We start from the raw sequence: 16,707 nt of genomic DNA on the forward strand, positions 1-16,707 counted from the left end.
TAATCATTATTTTAAGTTGGGTGTTCATAGGAATCATTATTTACAAGTTGTAGTGCTTAAGAAGATCCAACTAGTATGCTATGTATGATGTTTGTCTTTTTTGAACTTATTTTGACTTCTATGATCCATCTAGTTGGTTGTTGTATGTGAATTTGAAGTGTTTTGAAGTGTTTCTGGAATGTATTTTGATTAAGTGTTTGTGAATTTGATAATATTTTGGTTAAGTGTTTGATTAAGTGTTTTTGGAGCTTATTTTGACTTCTATGAGCCATGTATTCTCATCAAGTGTTTCTGGAACTTATTTGGAAAAGTAAACACTAACAATTGACAAAAACAACCAATAACATATGCTAACAATCGACATAAACAACCAATAGCACAAGTGGCATTTAATAAAGGGTAATTTAGTTTCCATACTTTCCATAACATAGTTTCATACATCAACAAAATGGTTAATAGTTTCATACATTAACAAAATGGTTAACCAAAAGAAACATAATTTACCCAAAAGTATTAACCATAAGGACACAGTCTTACCAAAAAGACACAATTTAACCAAAAGAACTGATTAACCAACAAAATAAACTTTCACTAATAGATCAAGACCATGTCATCAATTTCCCTCAACCAGCTTTTCCTTTTCCCTTACCAGAACCACCAGAACCACTAGGAGCACTAGCTTTTTGTCCCTTACAACTCCTTGCATTATGACCAATGTTGTTGCACTTTGAACAAGTAACCGACTGAAGGATTCTTGATGCACTATTACCCTTCACCATGTCATCAATTTCATAAGCTGATTTTCTGCGTTTCTTCTTTGGTCTACCTATTGTGACACCATGTTTAGGAGGAACCAAAGTTGTTGGACACACAGACTTTTCCCACATGCTTCTCCCATTAATGGGCTCAATTTTGAATGAGTACACCTGTTTCCAAGTTTTTAGCCAATATACCTCATGCACCCAATTTTCTGGTATTCCAACATCCTTACTATTCTTCCTCATCTCCCATATAGTAGCAACAACATGTTTGCATGGCATCCCAGTGAGTTCCCATTTCCTGCAGGAGCATGTTTGTTGAACCACATCCACCGCGCATTGGTCCATCCAAGGGCCACTTACCTGATACTTACCATTTCCACAAAATACAGATCTATAATCTTCTGCCTTTTTTTTTATATTTTCCAAAGTCTGCATAGCTGTAGGTGTCAAAGGACCAGTACATTTCCCAATGGCCTTTTCTACATTCACAATCTTCTTCATTAGATATTCCCTAATGAACTCTAGGCAAGTAATAATTGGTTTATCACGACCCTCATTCAGTTTTCCATTGAATGTTTCACACAAGTTATTAAGAATCACATCAGAATGTGCTCTCCCTGTCCAATCACATCACTTAAAGTCAATTAAAAAAAACTACACAAACCAGGAAAACATAAAGAATGTTATTAGAGTTCAATGTTATACCAGTGAAATGGGACCTAGACCAGTGCTGAGGTGGTATCTTCTTAAGCCACTCATAACAATCCTTGTTTAATTTCTTTAGCTCTTCCATGCCTTTGTTAAATTGTTGTACATGTGTTGCAGTTGCACATGTCCATAAGAGGTCTTCGAAAGGTTTACCCCTCCATTGCTTCCTCATGTTATCCTGAATGTGACGAACACAGTAACGATTTTCAGCACAAGGAAACAAGGTTGCAATTGCATTTAGAATACCCTAACAATCATACATAGATTTTGTTAGTAAACAATTTAGAAATAAAGTAAAAAAAAAATCTATGATTTTAGTACCTTTTGTCTGTCTGTTATAAAAGTGAAATTAGAATTAGTATTCAAGCCAAGATCCTCCCCAAGACAACTCAAAAACCAAGTCCATGAACTGATGTTCTCTGTTTCAACCACCGCATATGCCAATGGGTATGTGCCATTATTACCATCTAGTCCCTGCATTTTATGATAAATAACAATCATGAATAGATTTTTACTTATTTTTATGTATAACAATAAGTAAAAGAACCATAACTAAAACTTACCACGGCTGAAAGAATTTGTCCTGGAAATGGACCCTTCATGAAAGCACCATCAAAGCCAAGAAAATCCCTCTTTCCAGCTGCGAAGCCTTTCTTTAAAGCTCCCAAGCATATGTAAATGCGTCTGAATGTCCTCGTTTCACTGTGTGTATTTCCTTCGCTTTCAACATCAACCCTAACAGTCGTATCTGGGTTACGAGTTTGCAACTCAACAATGTAATCTCTGAGTAAACTATACTGAGTAACGAAATCTCCTTGCACAAGGTTTAGAGCCTCAGATTTTGCCCTAAATGTTTTCATCCTAGAAAGATCTACCTTAAACCTCCGTTGTAGCTGTTCTTGCAAAGCCCTAATTGGAATAGTAGGGTTACTTTCAACCTGTTCAACAATTTTAGAAGAGAGGAATTTATACGTACATGCTTTTACTGTTCTAGTTTGAAGACATTTATGGACTTTGTTGTACGTTTTAACTGTCCAGTTGACATCTTTTTTCCATTTACTAGCTAATAAGACCCAAGGACATATTTCTTCTTCATCGTTGACTTCTACATTAGGCCCAAGCTTTGGTATTGTTCCCTTACAAACCCATCTCACTCTATTCTTGTCATTTTTTTCAAGGGCCAACTCCCTTCTAGTCTCTATGGCATGGAGTTTTACCTTATCCTTAAACTCCTTTGCTGAACCAAATTTTTGAAAAATATAGAAGGGTTCACTAACAAGTGCTTCATCATTCTCATGTGCCCTTTGAATTGCTCTTATTGATTTCTTTCTTTGACCATTAATCCCCTCATCTGATGATGAATCAGATGCTAAAAAGTCAGTGTTAATCACCTCTAAAGCTTCATCATGTGTGCCTTCATCAACCACAGTGTTAGACGACCCTCCAACCCATTCCACATCTTTGTCGATATTCATTTCAAAATCTTGCATATCCACATTAATATCATCCAATATATTTTCAATGTCCACAAAAAAATCACTATCATCACTTTTATCATTGTCACTCTCTAACTCACCAAACTTACCAAAGTCATTAGCATCATTAACCAAGTCATTCTCCATATGATCAGTGAGAGTAGCATCATTACCCAAATCATTCTCCATATGATCAGTGAGAGTAGAATCATTACCCAAATCCTTCTCCAGATGACCAGTGGGTGTAGGATCATTACCCGATTCTTTCTCCATGTGATCCATGTCATCCTCCAAGTCAACAGTAGGTGTTCGATGCCACTCCAGGAACAGTCTCTTTGAACAAGATGGAGGTTCAGTAATCTCCGTTATACGAACTTTACTGTGGGTTGGGGACATTAAATAGGTGTGCAGAGTAGTTTTGTCATGCTCTATATATACCTCAATTAACTTATGCTTAGCCACAAAACTCCCCAAATAACGAACATCTTCATCACTAGCTAAAGCGAATAACCCAAAATCTAAATCGCCTAAAGGCCTTTGAAAGTGATAGTAAAGTGGTTTACCTATTGAAGCATACCCTAGGTCTTCCATTATCTCGTCAATGTCATGAACGGAAAAGGTATCAATGTCCAGTAAATCAACAAATGTTTGCTTCCCACGAATATACTTCCTTCCAGGAAAGCTTGTAAACTCACCTCCATGGTGCATTCTTATTGAAAACATTGTCGGATGTCCAGCTGTAGAGGAGAGAATCGTTTTTAGCTAACAAAATTAAACCTTTAACAGTCAATTTCATTCAAACGAAAGTCAATCAAACATACCATAATTTTGATCAACGTCGATTTCAGCCATTTCACCACGAATGCGCCAAGAAACCATTGCAATTCTTTGTTCTTGCAGTCGTCGCTACTAGGGTTTTCACGTAAGGATTTTGCACATAGTTGTGTGTTTTTTTGGGTATACGATTGTGTAATGTAGAGTATGATCGTTTAATTGAACGCACCGATTTCTTAAACTGGCGGTATGAAGAATAAGTAAAATGACGGAAATACCCCTCAACGTGCAAGGCACGTGGGGGTTTTAACTCCAAAATCAAACGGAAGGTTAGATGAGGGACCAGGCGTGCACTAAACCAAACTATTAAGGATTGGCATGGTTAAAAAATGGAGTTAGGGACTAGGCGCGTAACAAACACCAAACCATAGGGACCATTCGTGTAATTTGTCCTATATTATACCGTCTATAAATATTGAAAATATATTAGATATTAATATGGTTCCAGTTAGGTTTTAATGATGACTTCCATGTTTATTTAACAATCTTTGCATTAATAAAAATATGATGGTGAAACATGCCTAGTGACGGTGCAACTGTGGAAACGTGCATTGGTGGACAAGACGGTGCAACTGAGAAATTATGCGTGTTCAAGAAAGTTGGAGTAAATTCATTGGTGCATAGTGATGGTGCGAGCGGAGAGGAACAGTGTCTAACGCGCCTAGGAAAACCTGTGAGTGAAATGCATGCAACCTTCTTAACATGTATGGCTTTTATATTGTGTTGGATCCAAAATTCATAAAAATCTACCAAAAATGGATAAAAATCAAGCATAAATCCACAAAAGTCATCAAAGTCAATTTATGTCAATTTTAAAGCATTGGGCTAACTTTTATTTATATATATATATATATATATATATATATATATATATATATATATATATATATATATATATATATATATATATATATATATATATATATATATATATATATATATATATTGAACGGTTGATTAGTAGTAAGATTTGTATCACCAAGTTAAATAGAATTTGTCAACGTCCAAATTAGAACTCATGGCCTCCATGGCCTCCAATTTAATAGGCAAAGCTCCAAATAGACTAGTCTCACGTTGATAATATCTAAACTTTATTTGAAACTATTTCATAAAAAGTGTACTAATATTTTGAATAAATTGATATTTGCCTTCATTTAGGTTTACTTAAAACTATTTGACAATATGTAACAAACTTTAGAAGCATAAACTAATATATATATATATATATATATATATATATATATATATATATATATATATATATATATATATATATATATATATATATATATATATATTACTGACGTTGATATGTGCAGTTTTTCAACCAAAAATTGTTGCTTACATGAAGTTTTTGTTGAATAGTAAAATCCGGGGTGGTGGTGGATTATGAGATACTCTAGGATAGAAATGCCCTATTTCATCCACCTTTATTTCTTCTTTCTTCTCTTCTAACCACTTTTGTTTGACTCGTACCTTTGACTCATACCTTCTTCTCTTCTGACCACTTTTACGTATCTCTTCAAAACACTTTTCTGGGGTGGTTTTATGAGATACTCTTGGACAGAAAGACCCTATTGCAGGTCATGGGAAACTTCATTCACATTCATTTCTTCTTTCACATTCTTTTTCTTCTTTCTTCTCTCGTACCTTTGATTCATACCTTCTTCTCTTCTCATTACTTTTGAGTATCTCTTCTAACCACTTTTGCTTGAATAGTATAATTCGGGGTGGGGATATATTATGAGATACTATGCGATAGAAAGACCCAATTGCAACTCATGGGAAACTTCATGCATCCAATTTCATTTCTTCTTTCACATTCTTTTTTTTTTCTTCTTTTCTTCTAACCATTTTTGCTTGACTCGTACCTTTGACTCATACCTTCTTCTCTTCTAACCATTTTTGCATATCTCTTCTAACCACTTTTGCTTCAATAGTAAAATTCAGGTTGGGGTTGATTATGAGATCTTTAGGACAGAAAGGCCTTGATGCAACTCATGGGAAACTTCATACACCTTCATTTCTTCTTTAGCATTTTTTTTGTTCTTTTCTAACCACTTTTGGTTGACTCATACCTTTGAATGGTTTGTGTATATATATATTTTTTAATTTTAAGATCGTTCTTAATGATAGTCTTTTTAATGTTTTTTATTATTTGAAAAAAATACTATGGAAAATTTTTATATGTTTAAGGTTTTGTTTATTTTGGCTTCTATATCATAAAAAAATTATTTAGATGTTATTTCGATGTTAATTAATTTTTACTTTTTATTTTATTTTCTTTATTTAATATGTTTGATTAGAGATATAAAATAGATTTGAATAGATATGAGATTCTCTATAGCAGACAGGGCCATGCAGTTCAAGGGAAACTTCATCCACCTTTGTTTCTTTCTTTCGCATTCTCTTTTTCTTTGTCCCTTCTAACCACTTTTGATTGATTCAATAATTTCCCTCTTTTTTCCTTTCTTTATTTTAAGAGCATCTTTGAATGATATATTTTTTTTTTTTTTAACTTTTTATTGTCTGATTTTTTTTTCGAAAAGTTTACTTCAACCAATAACCAATTAGTAACCTCTAACGTTTTAATTATCTTCCTGGTTTTGCCCTTATTAACCTTTTGCTTCATACCAATTTATTTTATATTTTAGTTATATTATATTTGGATATTAAATTTGTTTAATTTTTTATTACTTAGTCTATTCAATTAAATATATAAAATAGATATGAATAAATTATCTAAGAATCAAAATAACCCTATCACTTGTAATACATGGGTGTCAAGGTTGTATTTTGAAACAAACATAAATTGTTTTTTCAGGGGCCACATTTTAATAAATATGACTCTAAGTCATAAAAAGTTAAAAAAAAAAAAAAAAAAAAAACCCGGTTTTCCAGAGAGTCACACTACTACAAAGCCACAAATATAATACTCTTAATAGAATACGGTTGTATAAGAATCCGTATCATATTAGAGATAGAGTATTGTTCACAAAAAATAACCCGTACAAAATCAAATTGAATATTGTTTTCATAACCAACAGTACTTTATTTGCATATATAATAGTATGTATATGTATTTTAAAACAAAAAACCATCATAGAAAAACAAGAAAATACTATATACTTCCTCACAACTTGGGATGTATCCCCTATGCTAAAAATTGGTTTTTGTTAGTTTTTTTAATGAAAATTGATAAAGAGACGAATGAAGAAAAACTTAAACCATATTTTCACCAATATACCTATTCTGCCCTCTTGGTCTCTAACGCATCCTTAAAAAAACAAGCATCCGTTGTTGTTTGATCCAAACACCTAAACATCTTTAAATTTTTTTGTTTCCTCAATACAAAAAAAGTAACAATCTTTATGAATACAAACCATTCAAAGTTAAAATCAAATTTAATACAAACGAGTCAATGTATTAAGAAAATGAAATCATGCAATAAATATGGACAATAACCTTACCCACCCATTGCAAGATGGATCAATTGATGATGTAGCAACTTGTAATTGTGCCTCTAAATCTTCCAAGATCTTCCCCTACATTAGATGCATCAATTAATTAGTAAAAATGATGGAAAATTAATAGGCATAGAATGAAACTAAAGGACAAAATCATGACCATCATACCCCTACACTACTTATTCCTTTTCAAGACCATTCAAGATGGTCAAAATATGAAACAAAACATACCCCTGCACTCTTGCACTACTAAACTGCACCATATGAGTTTCCAAACTGGTACCAAGGACAAAATAGTCAAAATATAAGGACAAAATAGTCAAAATATGAAACATGTTGTACAAAAAAGCAACATGGCATGAGGGAAGAGCAAGATATTAGACCAGATTCAACAGTCAACATTAAATACTCCGTAAACACAAACAAATTCCATGTATAAAATACATATTCGAACTAATCACAAACAGGTGATACAAAAAATTGTCTACATCATATAACCAGTTAGAGGAAGATCACAAAACAGGTTCAAATCAGATTCAATGTCGCTTTTAAATTTATTTTGCAAGAAACATATTACATGTACAGATAACAGATTCAAACATTATATAGCATTGTAAGGCTCAAATTAATAGAAGAGGTGGATTTCGAATAACATTTACAAGAAAAAAAGCTTAAAAGTTATCTGATTTCAAAGTTCGTAGTCGCTACCCTACTGCGTTGAAGTGAAAGTCGATGTTCACGATATCGACGATGAAGTGGAAGTCGATGCGTATACGCGATGGAGCAGAAGGCGCCTACAAAAGAAGGAGAAGGGCAAGGAAGGAAAAGATGATGCTTGGTCTCGGTCATGAGGTTTTGAGATGAGGACCGAATCCTCATATTTCTTTGGACCGAGTCTATCGATAAAACACCTAAATCAAATACAATAGCTTCTGATTGAGGATCGAGTCCTCCTTTCTGACTGGGTTAGCATCAATATCAAACAACCCCTAAATCAGCATTAATCAAGCCAAAAAAACGTTGATCAGAGTCTATATATCACCATGTTTTTCGCCTACCTGTTAATATGATTAAAGATACAAATTAAATTTTGAAAATTCTAAACTAAAAAAATCATACCGTTGGATTCCTTAGAAAATTCTAAACCAAAACTGTAATCACAAAGCTTAGTGAGTTCCCCATCATACCACATACCAAACAAATCACATACTTTCGGGCATATTTGGGTGCCCAGCCTACCCTGTCAGGCATATCTGGGTGCCTGACCTACCCCACTATCAGGCATATCTGGGTGCCACACCTACCCTCCGATGTATCTCAACCGGTTATGGGGACTATTTCACCCCTTACCACTACCACATAATAACATAACAAAATAAAACATAAACATGTTATCTAGCATAGTTGGATACTAGGCTACCCCTTTGGCCTTATCGACCGGTAGCCGGGGACTTTTCCCCTTTACTACTACTATCACATAATGCCATATCATATTAGCACATAAAACATAACAGGTATTGGCATACAAAATAATTATCATGCAAACAATTTTCTAATACAAACTCTTACTAGTAGGCCAGCATTGTGGCCTTAGACCCACTTCTAATGGAAGATAACTCACCTCGAATGCAGAAGCTTCCCGAAGAAATCCTTGCTGCTGCCATGTCCACTTCCCATGCTATCAATACCAATCAATATACCCAAAAGGTCAAAATCACTCTCAAAATGTCTTAGAACTTCTTAATACCTTAAGACCTCAGTCCAAACTTCTAGATCTAATTTCAAGGGACTTCTTAAGTTACAAAGTTTCCAACTTTATGACTCAACATAACTTAATGGGGCCTAAATCTAAAACCTAAGTTCCAAACTTCATCAAATGACTACCAAATCATGCATGGAAGGTTTATACCTCTCAAGATCTAAACTTTATGGCTCCATAACCTCAGTAGGACCAAATAAGAGGCTCAAAGGTTCTAGAGTAACTTCTACTCACAAGAACCACCTCAAAGGGACCAAAACCATAATAATGTACCACGTAGCTAGATCTACATGAAAAAAGTTGTCAAGGTTGAGACTTTATACCTCAAATAGATAGATCTAGGTGCACAAAGCTTGGATCCAAAAGCTCCAAATCAAACAATGACTCTTCAAGAAGTTCCTTCTTCCTCTTCTAGCACCAAAACACACCAAAAATCACTTTGAAGCTCTACAATCACTCAAATGGGGGCTAAGGGTCGATTTCTAGGGTTTGGAGGGATGGAGGCTGAAGGTATTAGGGTTAGGTTATGAGATAAGGAGCTTAAATAGGGTCCAAGACCCTAAAATAGGGTTCAGGTCTGATTGGCGTACGCCCAGCGTTCATATGGTACACCCAGCGTACTCCGAAGAACATTCGCGACCATCATGGTCAGTACGCCCAGCGTACTTCAAAAGTATGCCCAGCGTACTGCCTTCTTCACTAGTACGCCCAGCGTACTCGGCTAAGCCTGAAACTACTAAACTTCATAACTTCTTTGTTATAAATTTGTTTTCGATGATCCTTATATCCATGAAAAGGTAACGAGAAACCCTCACTTCTATCAACTCATATCTTCCTTAAAAGCTTCCGAACAAAAGTCCATTTTCCACAAAAGCCCAAACTTACACTTTACCGAAATACCCCTAGGCTCCAAAACACAAACCGAACATCTGGATCGCTTCTAATACATTACTCGCACCCAAAATGGCCTAGATCTTACCCTTTCAAAAGCCATAATCCTTATGACGACCGACCTTCGGGTCACAGCCTCAGACTAGGATTCAATTCAGAACAGGGCGTTACACTTTGGGTATACCGTACGCGCATTGCCACCGGCAACCACTACTTTTTTTTATGCAGGGTAAAATTTTCAAATTTTATCTTTTTTCTACTATAAAATGTGCCACCGACAACACCTACTACGGAATCTTGTGTCCACCCATGAATAAGCATACTTGTTGGCAAAAAACAATGCAAGTTGAATATGATGCATTAATGTGATATATCACATGGTCTCTTGTTACTTGTCCACCTAACGTTTATGTTGTAGGTTACAAATGGATCTATCGTATCAAACAACATTCAGATGGTACAATTGATCACTACAAGGCACACCTAGTAGCATAAGGATATAGCCAAGGAGTGGATTATTTTGAAACATTCAGTTCGGTCATTAAACTCACCACCATTTGACTTTTTCTGTCCATTGATATGTTACAGGGATGGTACATTCATCAATTGGACATCAATAACACGTTCCTCAATGGCGACTTGCAAGAAGATGTATACATGAAACAACCTTCCGAATTTGAAGACACTCAAAGGCCAAATCATGTCTATCGATTACATAATGCAATTTACGGGTTCAAACGGGCCCCAGGGGCTTGGTTCACAAAACTCAATGCTTATCTTGTTCGTGCGGGATTTTGAGCATGCCAATTGGACACGTCACCGTTCTTCCATGTCATAACCAAAGTTGTCATCTACATTCTAGTCTACGTGGATGATTTAATCATCACATACACCAATCCCTAACTAATCCAACAGTTCATCAATAATCTCCACCAAATGTTTGCTCTCAAAGACTTAGGCGAGTTACATTATTTTATGGGCATTCAAATCGAACGGAACTCAAAGGGTCTAATCCTAAGTCAAGAGAATTACATTCAATACGTTCTTGAAAAATGCAAAATGGTTGCTGCTTCTCCTATCTCTACTCCTGTTGAACCAAGCTCACGTCTCACTCTTGCTGGTGAACTGTTTTTTGATCCAAGGTTATATTGACAAATAGTAGGGTCACTACAATATGCTACAATAACTCGACCCGACATTACTTCTGTTGTTAATCGAACATGTCAATACATACATTCACCAACGACTGCAAGTTGTCAAGAGAATTTTACGGTATCTAAATTGTACTCTTACCCATTCTTTACATTTTACATCATCCCAAAAGAGATCCCTCACAGCTTTCTTCAATGCTGATCGCTTATCTAATAAAGATGACAGTCGTTCCCAATATGGTTTTGCTATATATCACGGCTCCAACTTGATAAGTTAGACCTTTAGAAAACAGAAGGTAATAGCAAGATCAAGCACGGTAGCATGGTATAGATCATTGGCATACACATCTACAAAACTCCTTTGGATTAAACAGCTTATGTTTGAGTTACAAGTTCCAACGACTCGGTCTCCATTGCTCTTCTGTGATAATGTAGGAGCATGACCAAAAATCCTATCATAAGCACAAGCACCATGTTTGACTTTCATTTCATTCGCAAACAAGTTGAAGCTAAGGAACTTATCAAAACAAATGTATCGTTTGTGTCCTTAGAAGACCAACTAGCGGACATATTTATCAAGGCTCTTTCTAAGTATCACTTCAATTCCATGCGTCACAAGCTTCAAGTTCGTTCCTCACATGAGATTGTCGGGGTAACAATGTTAACATCAAATGATACACATGTGGTTAGAGTGTACGTATTTCGAATATTGGTTCTCAGTCAAAGTCAAATTGTAGACCTAATGTACAACCGTATATTTAGTATTTTCAATTATAAACCTTGTATAAATTGCAGTCTTTGTATTCGTAGTATTGGCTTCAATATAATAGAAAAACATTACACATGGGGACTATCTATTAGGTTTTTTGAACTAAAAAACTATTTCTCAATTTTCTGGAAACCACTGAGGTTTAGTTGGTGTTTGATATTCGTCTGATCGAGTCGAGTCAGAACTTTTTGGCTGACTCGGTCAGCCAAACGCGTTTGATAAACAACTTGTGTGCGTCTAACTAGGAAAGACAGATCTGATTGGGAAAGAAATAAGAAATCGCCTAACTGAGAAAGAGAGAAAAGTTTCTGTTGCTACCCTTTCCCTAACGTATCTTCCAACCTCCCTTTCTTCTTCTCTTTCAACGACTCGTTTCTTCTCTTGCTACCAACAAGCATCGTTAACCCCATTATTTCTCTTCCACCCATCGGTCGGAGCTCCTTCCTCGTCTCATCAGGTAACCATCTCTAATACTTCTGATTCCTGTCGTCGACCATTGTGTTCGATTTTTGTTGTTTTGATTTCTTAAATTCATATGTCAAAATGCCTTAAAAGACTATTGTTTCGATTTTTACTGTTTTGATTTTTGCTGAATGTTCTTTTTTTGTTGAAAATAATTTTGCGGTTGAAAGTTCTTTTGTTGTTGAGATGGATATATATTTCCCAATTTTCAAGTGATTTTCTGTTCACTTCATGTTTAAGGTTGAATGGTCAACTTCTGATTTTGCTGTAAGGGTTTCCAGTTGTATCATTGATGTTCTAAATGATCTAATTTTTGTTGTTATGTTCCTTTTAAACTTTTCTAAAAGTTCAGGTTTTTTTGTTGTTATGTTTATGTTTGATCATGAATATTCCTACCTTTATTCTTACAATATTTAATTTTACAGCTTTTATAGAAAATACAGCCAGTATTGGTATCAAGTGTGATGATATGATTAGAAAAGTGTTCCATAGTTGTGTTTGGAGGATGGAATTGTAGATTCCGACGAAAGAGATGATAAGAGGATTGATAGTAAGAAAGGAAGAGTTAAAAGTGATGCAATTTTGAATTGATTGTAGCTTTGGAGGAATGTGTGGATTGATTTTCTGATGATCTTGATCGAGGTTGTTCTCCCCATTGAAATTGAAGACATCTCCGGAATTAGTGATTCCAAAGTATATCGAGGTGGGAATTTATGGCATAAGATGTTGATGAAAAGTATTTTAGCTACGATTACTTGTTTTTGCATTCATTATATCCAAGAAGTGGTTTTTTATATAGCTTTGGTAGTGTTTGGTGTAATTGAGGATTTGGGTTTTTAAAGGATTCTTGTGAAATTTGCATTTTGTATGTTTTTATAATTCTTCAGCAACTTCATTCAATATTGTATAGAGCATCAGGGTAAAATTATCATTTTTCATCAGTCAGTACATTCAATTAGATGTACAATCAAGCAACTTAGTTTCTTATTCAGTCGTTTTTCTTACCAATATAGATCTTTCTTAATCGGCACTTTCTCAATCAACAACTATCAAACGGAACCTTAATCTAAATAAATAAATGTTGCCATGATCTTTGGCTTATCAACAACCGTCTCAATAGCTTCAATATATGTTTCAATTTATTTGTTAGTCACGGATGATTTAAATATATCACGTGACTAAACAAAAACTTAAAACTCAAATGATGAAAAAATGTACATTTTTCCAAAAAGTTATTTGGTTGGAAGATAATGCATGCAAACACCACATCACTCCATCACTTGCGGGGCCAATTATTAGATACTAGAAGAAGAAATAGTACAAGCTATATCAACACACAATACTAAATCAGATACAGACAAACACCAACATCACCATACATATTTAGAGAAACACATTTCTCGATGCCCAAGAAACAAAAAAGTAGAAAGAGACACATACAACATTTCTAATAAAACAATTATATAAATTTGTGAACTGAAATATGGAATTACCTTCACCATAGACAAAAACATCAACGACAGTCACAAACATTTCATAAAAAAATGATTTTTTTTTTTTTTTTGTATTTTAAAATCAAACACAAATTCTTCAAAATTTTATTTAATTATACTTTTGAAAGACATGATACTGATTTTTATTTCCAGACTATCAACACCCCATTCTGTTACTCCAATCAAAGCTAAAAGAAAGTTCCAGCATTTTCAACACAAGTTAAGCACATAAAACACACACACACACACACACACACAAAAAAGGTGGTAAATTTGAGGTGCAAGATTTATGAGATTTGATTATTAACCTTAATTCACCAGCATCTACAAACACAGCAACAACACGTGCCTATCACTTGACAGCTTAATCATCGACCTCAACTACTGTATATCAATCACCATTTCACTAGCATCAGATTAGCCCATTTTTATGAGACCATATGTGCTTTGATTTTAATTTTAGAACCTTAAAATTTTTAGTATTTTTGTTCAGCAGGCATGACGTGTCAACAGCATAGCAGCAATATCAACTTCAACCATCATCCCCTTTCCCTTTTATGTCCCAAAAACAAAGTAACCAAAAGTAAGAAATATGAAAAAAAAAATATATATATATATATATGTATATTCATTCTATTAGTCAAAATCCTAGTTTGACTTCGGGATTTAAAGGTTCAACTCTTACCAACTGCAAACCAAACATCATAACCACAGCTGCACCAGTTCTCATCAACATCAACAGCAACACATACTCTATCTATATAGTGCATGTCAAAAACTTCAGTTTTCCAAATCAATATCCATGCATAATAATAAGTAATAACACAGCCAAAAACATCCAAAAACAAAAACATCAACTCCAAACATTTTAGAAGCCAGAAATCCAAAGTATGCAAAGGAAGGGGTACAAACAGGAAAAAAAAATTAACCTTGAAATTAAGCATCAGGAAATGAGTTTTCACAAAACAGAACACTGCTCTCGATTTCATGTCCATACATGCATCTCCAATGACCAATTCTCATTCCTATAAAACAAAATTCAAAACATTAAATCAGCATCACTGAAAAAAGTCGAAACCTAACCAACTATTTTAAAAAGATCATATAATTTTTTATATATGTTGTATATACTCACATCAGCATCAGAACGATGTGGTGATGGGCTTCTTGAGTCAGCTTTCCCAACACTTTTTGGAGTAGGTGACCGATCTTTCTCAACACGCCTTGCTGGACTTCTACTCCTTGAAGGTGTTCTTCTTGGAGATGCACTCCTACTCCTTCTAGGGCTCATGCTATTTCGGGCAGGTGATCGGGCAGGGGAAGCACTTCTACATAACATAATCACATATGAACATTTTCAAATACAGTTGAAACAACTTGAAATCTTATCCTAAGATCTAACTGCATCATACAAGTAGAAACCTGATAGGAGATCTGCTTCTGATAGGAGATCGACTTCTACTTCTACCCTTTTCATCTTCATATCTTCCTCTTCTGCTGCGTTCTTTTCGATATTCAGGGCTTCTGCTTCTGCTTCTGCTTCGGCTTCGGCTTCTGTAATGATCTCTTCCTCGATGCCTCTCGCGTTCAGATCTGTCTCTGCTTCTACTACGGTTTCTTCTTCTGTCCTTGTAGTCATCTCTATGCCTTGAACTACATGAACAATGTGTGATTAAGATGAAGAAAGAAAAGGGAGTATGTTTGTATGGAAGAAAGAAGAATCTTTTTACCTTGGTCTTGGACTTCGGCTCCTTGATCTTCCCTTCAGCTTCTCAGCTGGTTCTAGTATTCTTCCCTTATGACTAGAGGAAAATGAGTAACAGGTTTGTTAATTTATATAGTTTGATGGAATGGAATGAATAGCAAGAAAAGTGAGTGTGACTCACATTCGTTCAGCATCAGGCCCATATTTGGCGAATTGAACCATTATCTCTCTACCATCAACAACTCTTCCTGAAGAAATTGGGATAGATGTAAGAAGAAAAAGAAAAGATTGTTTTTTTTAATTCATGAAATGGATTCTTTAGAAGAAATAGATATTCAGTTGTCACCATCAAGCTTGTCCACTGCCTTCTGGGCTTCATCTGCATACTTATATCGAACAAAGGCAAAGCCTCGCGAATCCCCAGTCCTATAAGCAACACAAGAATTACACACCAAGTTAAGTCGAATATACCTAGACAATGATGATTCTGTTCTAAGAAGTTTAAACAAAAAGAAAGGTGGGGAATAGAAGCAGAAAATATAGGAATTGTACATTCTCCTGTTTCAAATGCATATGCGGCTTCAGATGTGATACATCATATATAATTTGAAAAGAAATGTTCAATTCATAACAGAATCAAAATAGATTATGGGAAAGTTAACAATGTATTTGGGTTAAATGCAAAAGAGTGTGAGTACATTTCACAGACTTGTGTATTATAGCATTCTAGTTCATTTCTTCCAATTAAAGCATTGTTCTTTAAAAAATTATACCTAAAATAACATTGTTATCCGATACAAAGCAATTTTCCTTGCAATAGCTACATAGGTTTTTAAGCAATTTATTGAAAGGATAACAAACAAATAAACAAAAGTCCGGTTGCTAATTCTGCATTTAGCCGTATATGTTCCAAAAGTAGAAATCTGTCAACCACTTCGGCCATTCGGTGTATGAAAAATGTTACATAAGAAAATTACAAACGCGAGATTCCACAAAAATGAGAAATCCTATTATTGCACATTAAATTGGGGAAAACTCTACCTGCGATCTCTAGGGATGAAAACATCAACAACCTTTCCATACTTATCAAAAAGAGGGAACAAATCATCGGCAGTTGTACCTGGAAAGACAAAACTCGTTAGACAAATCGGGTGTTTTATAAATCGAATGATGAAATTATGAACTTACGAAAGGTGATGTTGAGGACGAGGAGTGAATAGGTATCTCTGATA

At 34.8% G+C, this 16,707-nt stretch overlaps 3 protein-coding genes across 5 annotated transcripts in view; all 3 read right to left on the minus strand.

The window, feature by feature from the left end:
• Positions 1-549: 549 nt before the first annotated feature.
• Positions 550-1,646, minus strand: LOC145018570 (uncharacterized). Its single transcript, XM_078976448.1, has 2 exons — positions 1,467-1,646; positions 550-1,378 (listed from the first exon to the last, which is right to left on the minus strand). The coding sequence occupies exons 1-2, from the start codon at positions 1,639-1,641 to the stop codon at positions 624-626; spliced, it is 930 nt and encodes a 309-aa protein (XP_078832574.1). The 5' UTR covers positions 1,642-1,646; the 3' UTR covers positions 550-623.
• Positions 1,647-1,775: 129 nt separating this feature from the next.
• LOC145016224 (uncharacterized) lies at positions 1,776-2,634 on the minus strand. The gene is made up of 3 exons (XM_078974607.1): positions 2,446-2,634; positions 2,033-2,378; positions 1,776-1,943 (listed from the first exon to the last, which is right to left on the minus strand). Coding segments are annotated over exons 1-3 (516 nt in total). The 5' UTR covers positions 2,448-2,634.
• Positions 2,635-13,445: 10,811 nt separating this feature from the next.
• LOC145015246 (uncharacterized) overlaps positions 13,446-16,707 on the minus strand; it is a 3,378-nt gene continuing 116 nt past the window's right edge. Inside the window, exons 1-12 of one of the 3 annotated variants that reach the window (XR_013665805.1) lie at positions 16,664-16,707; positions 16,517-16,595; positions 15,822-15,901; positions 15,657-15,723; positions 15,501-15,572; positions 15,193-15,423; positions 14,906-15,098; positions 14,700-14,795; positions 14,456-14,527; positions 14,237-14,322; positions 14,079-14,154; positions 13,446-13,579 (exon numbers count right to left, since the gene is read on the minus strand). The exon at positions 16,664-16,707 is cut by the window's right edge and continues 116 nt beyond it. Coding sequence is in view for 1 of the 3 variants with exons in the window: in XM_078973702.1 (XP_078829828.1) it covers positions 14,790-14,795; positions 14,906-15,098; positions 15,193-15,423; positions 15,501-15,572; positions 15,657-15,723; positions 15,822-15,901; positions 16,517-16,595; positions 16,664-16,707 (772 nt within the window). In the remaining 2 variants the exon portion in view is untranslated. Of the gene's footprint in view, positions 13,580-13,889; positions 14,155-14,236; positions 14,323-14,455; positions 14,528-14,554; positions 14,796-14,905; positions 15,099-15,192; positions 15,424-15,500; positions 15,573-15,656; positions 15,724-15,821; positions 15,902-16,516; positions 16,596-16,663 lie in introns of those variants that run through there. The other 2 variants (XR_013665804.1, XM_078973702.1) reach the window with 2 other exon arrangements.

The sequence above is a fragment of the Lactuca saligna genome, chromosome 9, assembly GCF_052625555.1.
Source record: "Lactuca saligna cultivar CGN05327 chromosome 9, ASM5262555v1, whole genome shotgun sequence".
NCBI lineage: Eukaryota > Viridiplantae > Streptophyta > Magnoliopsida > Asterales > Asteraceae > Lactuca > Lactuca saligna.

Excerpts from the sequence above, each read along its gene's own strand:
- LOC145018570 (XM_078976448.1), bottom strand. The coding sequence starts at position 1,641 with ATGAGGAAGCAATGGAGGGGTAAACCTTTCGAAGACCTCTTATGGACA. Across the intron at positions 1,379-1,466 it reads GTCTAGGTCCCATTTCACTG|GGAGAGCACATTCTGATGTG; the intron begins GTATAACATTGA and ends GTGATTGGACAG.
- LOC145016224 (XM_078974607.1), bottom strand. Across the intron at positions 1,944-2,032 it reads GACAAATTCTTTCAGCCGTG|GGACTAGATGGTAATAATGG; the intron begins GTAAGTTTTAGT and ends CATAAAATGCAG.